The sequence below is a fragment of the Linepithema humile genome, chromosome 6 (assembly GCF_040581485.1).
Source record: "Linepithema humile isolate Giens D197 chromosome 6, Lhum_UNIL_v1.0, whole genome shotgun sequence".
Taxonomy (NCBI): domain Eukaryota; kingdom Metazoa; phylum Arthropoda; class Insecta; order Hymenoptera; family Formicidae; genus Linepithema; species Linepithema humile.
In genome coordinates, this window is record NC_090133.1 from 29648906 (window position 1) to 29656078 (window position 7173).

General features: G+C 44.7%; 1 protein-coding gene and 1 long non-coding RNA gene across 2 annotated transcripts; one reads left to right on the forward strand and one right to left on the reverse strand.

Annotated features, from left to right (window-relative positions):
- Nucleotides 1–1806: 1806 nt before the first annotated feature.
- LOC137000607 (uncharacterized) lies at nt 1807–4363 on the forward strand. The gene is made up of 2 exons (XR_010890882.1): nt 1807–2247; nt 2361–4363. It is a non-coding gene; the product is annotated as an uncharacterized lncRNA (long non-coding RNA).
- Nucleotides 4364–5247: 884 nt separating this feature from the next.
- On the reverse strand, nt 5248–6075 carry LOC137000763 (uncharacterized). Its single transcript, XM_067358132.1, has one exon. It carries the CDS (start codon nt 6073–6075, stop codon nt 5248–5250), a length of 828 nt encoding a protein of 275 aa, XP_067214233.1.
- Between the last annotated feature and the right edge of the window lie 1098 nt (nt 6076–7173).

Here is a 7173-nt window from a genome sequence, read left to right on the forward strand (position 1 = left end):
TGGTATGTATGTTGGTATACCTCTTTAATAGATATAATTATATATATATGTATATAATTATATTTATTAAACTGAACAAATTCAATGAATTTAACTCAAGCAATACAAGACAGCGTTGAGTTGTCATGAATCATAAAGGTTCTAGATGGTTATGTATATCTCATTGTCGGTCCTAGTGAAACTAACTCGAACTTGAATTATCGTAAACACCCAGTATCTCGTATCACTATAATAGCGTTTTCGATTATACAGGATTTGAACGACCCAGGGTTGGTTAATGACGTCATTGCAACCTCTCCACCAATGAAAGACTTGCATTTATAGTAAAATAGTGATTGATCAACCCTGGGTCGTTCAAATCCTGTATAATCGAAAACGCTATAAGTATCTTATATTTTGTCTTGACAGATAGTAAAAGAAACTAGTAAAATCTAATAACTCGCAATAACTCGTACCGAAAAATGGGACGCAACGCATTTTTTCGTTTGAGCTTCTTATTCGAGTTTTGCATCCAAATTCAGTGTGTACATGATCCGAGTTCTAGTAACTTTCCCTCAGTCCGAGATCTCGGACCGAGTTCTAGTATCGTGGACACAAGGCTTTAGTCCGTGGTTAAAACAAACGTCTCAGGCCGGTATTCATAGTCCGTTCTTATATTCAAGATCGTCTTAAGCATGAACTTATATTCGCTCTCTTCGTCAGACACAATCTATGTGTGACGAAGAGAGCGAATATAATAGCGTTTTCGAGTAAACGGGGTTTGAACGATCTAGGGTTGATCAATCACTATTTTACTATGAATGCAAGTCTTTCATTGGTGGAGAGGTTGCAATGACGTCATTAACCAATCTTGGGTCGTTCAAACCCCGTTTACTCGAAAACGCTATAAGTCCGTGCTTAAGACAATTTTGAATATAAGAACGGACTATAGGTCTGTTCTTTATAGCTGAACTGGCTGTACTAGTTCAGAGTTTATCTTTTTCCCTCCACATTGGAAGGAGAAAGATAAACTCTGAACTAGTGCAGCCAGTTCAGCTATAAAAAACAGACCTTATGAATACCGCCCTCAGTGTACACTTTCTGAACTAGTGCAACCAGTTCAGCTAAAAAGAACAAACCTAAGGTGTGTCTTCATCAGAGTTCGCGAACAGTTTACGAACAGATCGCGAACTGTTCTCTTTTTTATGTGGACGTCTGTTCGCGAGCAGCTCGCAAGTTGTTCGTTAACAGTTGATCAATTAATATAATTGTTTACAGAGGCACATTTTTCAGCTGCTTTCTCTAAGCAAATGCTCGGAAATCAAACATTATAATATTCTGCATGTTAATATGAATTAATTACGATGTGTAAGATAACTACTTAATTAATACAAAAAAATGAGAAAAAATGTAAAGATTAATTGACGCACGCTGTGCGTGGTTCGATCGTTAACATACCGCCCACCTCGAAATGATCGTTTCGAAAAAATGACGGTAATTGGACATCACAGCAGAACAAAAAGCAAAAAAAAGATAGCTGTTTACAGATAGGCAAGTGATCATTTGTTGGAGGCAATCAGTAAGCTATTTACATTGAGAACTATCTCGTTCCAAATTTGTCGACTCCATGTCGATCGGCAGGAGACATATTTTCGCTAGCGGTCGTTTGTACTCGCCTTAGGTAGTTTTTACCGTGACAACACGCGTGAGGTTGTCAGGGTCCCATAGATATATTACATATAGATAGAGCTTTGTACCATTTTTGCTATAATGCAACACCTGCCAAGCATAGACATAGGAATATAGGGACCGAGCATATCGTGCGGGGGGGAAGCTACTGCGGGACGGTGCGACGAGGTAAAGTGTGCCTAAATTTGATTGGCTATTAGTTTGCGCAAGCGCGATGTAAGTATCGTGCGACTTCCAGTGTGCATGGACATAGGAATATAGGGTCGGAGTGTAACGTCGCGAGAGGAAAATCACTGAAGGAAGGGGACGAGGTAAACTGTGCATATTTTTGATTGACTACTATTTGACGCAAGTGCAATTGGTCATTATTCGACGCAAAAATATTATGCAATTTGGGCAGATATAATGAGCATTTGAAGTTATATCAAGAAAAAACATTAATTAAAATTGTTATTTTAAATATATTTTGTGAATATAAAAAATGGTGCAGTGTTTTGTACAGTCTTGTAAAAATAGATCCGACTATCAAAATTGGAAACAAAGTAATAGCAGAAATAATGTAAAAATAACATTTCACAGGTATTGAAATTATTTATTCATATTAAAGTTAATATTATATGTTTAAAATAATATTATATATTTTATTTTAAGAGTATAAGAGAGTTGTTAAAAATATTGTTTTTTTTTCTTAGTTTTCCCAAAGATCCTAAAACTCGTACATTGTGGTTAGATATTTTGGAAATAAATTCATCATCTATCCCAAGTACAGCTCGTATTTGCTCTGTCCACTTTGAAGAGAAATTCTTTGACAGAACATGTTTGATAACTCGACTTAGACGAAATGCATTACCTAGTGTATAATAACAACAGCATACGTATAACGATAACCAATCAGATTCAGGCACAGTATCATGGCGGACCCCCCCGCATTTTGGCTTCACTCCCCTCGTCTATCAACCAAGTTTACGCTCCGTCCCTATATTCCTATGTCCATGCTGCCATGATAATGACGGTTTTTCCTTCTTCGCGCATGCGCATTCGTATATTTATCTCGGCAGATACAGCACTTTTACATAAAATTAGGTTATATCCTTGACTGTCATGGATAAACACTTCTGTTTTTTGAAGATAAATGCGTGATTGCACATGCGCGAGAGAGGAAAAGATAATTTTATCTTGGCAGGCGTAAGATTCACAAAGCTCTATCTATATATAATATATCTATGCAGGGTCCGCATGACATTTTAGAATGCGCCCTAATTCCCATTTGCACGGCGGAAGCAATGAGTTTTTAAGCAGCACTAACTGGCCGACTCGGACAGAATCTTTGGCAACTTTTCGCCACTTCACTCGTTGTTGAAGCATATTGACATAATCACTTTGCCAAAGCTTCCAGAATCGCTCAGTCAGCTGTCGCACTAGCTGCCATCGGGACAGATGATTCTCGTTTACATTTAGCACGGACGGTTCCGGAGGCGCAGTTAACGCTGACCCTATCAAGAAGTGGCTTGGCGTGAGCGGCTCGTAATCGTCAATGGTATTGGTGAGCGGAGCAAGTGGCCGCGAATTTAGACATGCTTCAATATTGCAAAGAACGGTGGCCAACCCCTCGAAAGTCAGAGTGTGAGACCCGACTATTCGACGAGGGTGGTGTTTCACGCTGCGTACACCTGTCTCCTAGAGCTCCCCGAAATGTGGCGCCAATGGGGGGGGGATAAAATGCCATGTTACCTTATCCGTGGCAGTGCGATTCAGAAAATTAGGCTCGCGAAGGGCCGCTCGAAATGCCATGGATAGTTCGCGATCGGCCCCGACGAAGGTCGTACCATTGTCGGAGTACATGGATTCCGGAAAGCCTTGTCGTGCGCAGAATCGGGAATAGGCCCCTAGGAAGGCCGAGGTGGGATAGCCCTCGACGACTTCGAGATGAATAGCGCGAGTCGCCATACATATGAAAACGGCGATGTACGCCTTGCATGATTTAACGCAGTGGCCGGACATCGCTCGAATTGAGACCGGACCGGCGTAATCAACACTGCAATGCAAGAATGCGCGTGTGGGAGGCGAGATTCGCACCGTCGGCAAGTTACCTATCAGCTGCGTCGGCGTCGCCGCTTTTTCTCGAGTGCAGACTATGCACTGGTTTATCACAGCTTTTACTACGCTTCGAGCTCGGATTACCCAGAATTCCCGACGCAATGTCGCAAGCGTAAGCTGTGTGCCGGCGTGAAGAGATCGCAGATGAGTGTGGTGAGCGAGTAGCGTGACCAGGGGATGCGGCGCGAGAATGATAGGATGTTTGCGTGGAAGGGCAATGAGTGCGTTGGACAACCGCCCGCCAACGCGAATTAGTTTATCTTCGCCCAGGAACAGATTGAGCGAGAGAAGTCGGTTCTTCGAGGAGAGGGCTCTTTAATTTTGTAGAGCTTTCCGCTCTATTGGAAATATTAGGTGTTATACTTAATTCCCGTCGTTTTTTTGTCTCTAAAATTGACTTGTTTCGAAGGAAAGATGAGTGAATACCTTAATCAAAGTAATTTCCTCCATTTTCTATTACTTTGTCCCATCTCTTCGGCAACAGAGCAATTCCACGACGGTAGAACGCGGTGTCTTTCGAGGCGATCCGTTCATCCACTCATTTTTGGACTTCTTTGTAATTGGAGAAGTGTGTGTCCGTAAGTGCGTGTTGCATCGACCGGAAGAGATGGTAATCCGACGGTGCCAAGTCTGGAGAGTACGCTGGATGCGGGAGGACTTCTCATTCAAGCTGCAGAAGTGTCTGCTTCACGCTTTTCGCAACATGCGGTCGAGCGTTATCATGCAAAAGAATGACTTTGCGTCGATTGTTGGCTACGGATGATCTTTTTTGTATCAACTCGTCACTCAATCGGCATAATTGCTGTTGGTAGCGATCAGCTGTAATTGTTTCATTTGGACACAAGAGCTCGTAATACAGCACACCCTCCTGGTCCCTTTTTTGGCTGTCCGGAACGTTCTTTGTCTCTTACGTCAAAATCACCGTTTCGAAAGTGTTCAAACCAAACTCTGCATGTTCTTTCCGATAGAGTTTTATTACCATACACTTTGGATAATAAGCGATGCGTTTCAGCTGCGGTTTTCTTGAGGTCAAAGTAGTGAAGAAGCACATGTCGGAAAAACAGCTTATCGCGGTTTTTTAATCGATTGGAAAATCTTTTTGGTATCGAGAAATCTAACCTGTGAGGACTGAATCACTTACAGCAATGTCTAAACTAAAAAAAACATGCAACTTTACTGTCGAAACTTGCCAACGTTTGTACCGGCACCCTCTAGTAACGAGCAGCAGGAATTAAGTTCAACACCTAATAATTTCTCTTGAATGCGCTGGAGCCAGAAATTTCGCGCCGTGTGACATTCGTGCACTGAAAGAGCGGATGGAGCCTCATCGCGATTTACCTGACATGTCGCCCGATGACGAAGCCGATTCGTGAAACGCATGATGTACGCGGTAATGCGTATGAGTTTAGGCCATGAGGAGTAGCGCGTCGACAGATCCCACGGCTCAGACGGAGTCACGACATGAGCAGCGGCGCAAGATCGCTATTCGAGAAGCGGTTCTGACGAAGAGTTAACTGGTGCGAGCCGTTCAGATGCCGATTCGGGTCCGGGAGACGAGATTGCTCGCATGTGTTCCATTTGCTTATACTCGCGAAGAAAGTCGCTGTATTCCGTTTTTAATTGCGGATGACCACTGAAACGTCGCTGTAATCCCTGCAAAAGGCGTTTGGCGGTTCCGTGCGAGTTTCCGATTTCGATTGAAGAGCCTCGCTTGAATGGGAGACGCACGATGTACCGACCGTTTGAATCGCGCGAATGCGTCGACGCAAAATGCTCCTCGCACTGCTGCTCCTTGGGGCTAAGTAGTGTCTGTCGCGGCAGTTTCTCGATCTCCCAAAAATTTTGGAGATGATCGAGTGACTGAGAGTTTGCACAATGCTGGACGGTGACGTCACGCGAGGCATTACGAGTCGCCGTGGAGCCCGAGATTATCCATCCAAAAACGTTATTTTGCGCAACGGCTTGGCCGCTTTCGCCTTTTCGCACGCCCTCGAGAATAAAATTGCTATAAAGATCGGCGCCCAAGAGAAGATCAATTAGATCTGCACTGAGGGGATCCGGATCCGCTAGGGAAAGATCCGCGAGATGATCCCAATTGACGGGAGAGACCGCAGGCAACGGCGAATAACTTGTAAGCGACTTTAATATAGACGCGCAAATCGCGAGTACCGGTTGCGAGTTGTCGCAAGGAGAAAGAAGAATGTTGGTGGCGTAACAACAAGTGCCGGCATCGAAGCATCCGACGCCAGAAATGGCAACCGGCGCGCGAACGCGGCGCACTTTCAGGAGCTTCGCAAGTCGTTCAATCATAAACGTGATTTCCGAGCCTTAATCGATTAAGGCTCGAACGACGATGGCACGACCTGATGCTGTCCGAGCCTGGACCTTAGCAGTCGCTAGCAGCACTTGAGGTCGCGAAGGAGTTGTGGTCGTCATATTCAGCGCAGTGACGGCTGCAATATCAGCGGCTTTCGCTTGCGCATCGGAATTGAGCGTACTAGCTGCTTTGTTTGACGGTGGATCCGTATTGACATGCAGCATCAAGTGATGCTTTCGCTGACACGTGAGACAGGCGTACTTGTTGGGGCACGAGTTTACCGCGTGTTTGGCGCTCAAGCAGTTTAGACGGTTGCTGCTTTTAATAATTTCCGCACGTTGAGTTGAGTCGGGCTTTTTTTGATGAACTGCACACATTTATTTATAAAATGAGCCGACTTGCACAATGGGCACGAGATCGCAGACGCTGCGGACGCTGTCATGCTCGTTGCCTTTTACGACCGCGCGAGTTTTGTCGCGTTTGGAGGCGTCAGTTCCTCGAGAGCGCGGGCGCGAGAGGCGATGAAGCGGTCGAGGTCTTCGTATGACGGAATAGTTGTTTCGTCTCCCCCTTGAGCTTCCAAATCTTCCGCGTTACAGGATCGAATTTTTGCAAGACGGTATACATGAGGAGATTGTTTAGAATGTCTTCGGATGATCGCTTGAGAATTTTCAGCGACGCGATTGCTTGATTCGCCTTATCTCGTAGTTCGTTTAACTCCAGAGCTGATTCGTGTGAAAGACTCGGGAGATTACACAGCGCGGCGGCATGAATTTCGACCAAGCGACGTTTATTTTCATAGCGCGACACAAGAGTTTTCCAGGCGATCTCGAAATTATCGGCTGTTACCGGAATGTTCTTTATCGCGTCCAGAGCGCGCCCGGTCAAACTCGACGATAGGAAATGCATGCGCGCGAACGCTGACAAGTCTTTATTGTTTATAATGAGCGAAGAAAAACGATCGCGAAAACTTTCTTATTCGTCGTATTTGCCCGAAAACGGCGGTATGTTGATGGGCGGCAAATGAGACAGCGAAAAGGCAGACGGAGACCCACTGTTGCGATAATTTGCCGAGTTGGAAGTCATCGGCG

What these genes read in the sequence shown, in the direction of transcription:
- LOC137000763 (XM_067358132.1), bottom strand. Translation starts at nt 6,075, where the DNA reads ATGATTGAACGACTTGCGAAGCTCCTGAAAGTGCGCCGCGTTCGCGCG.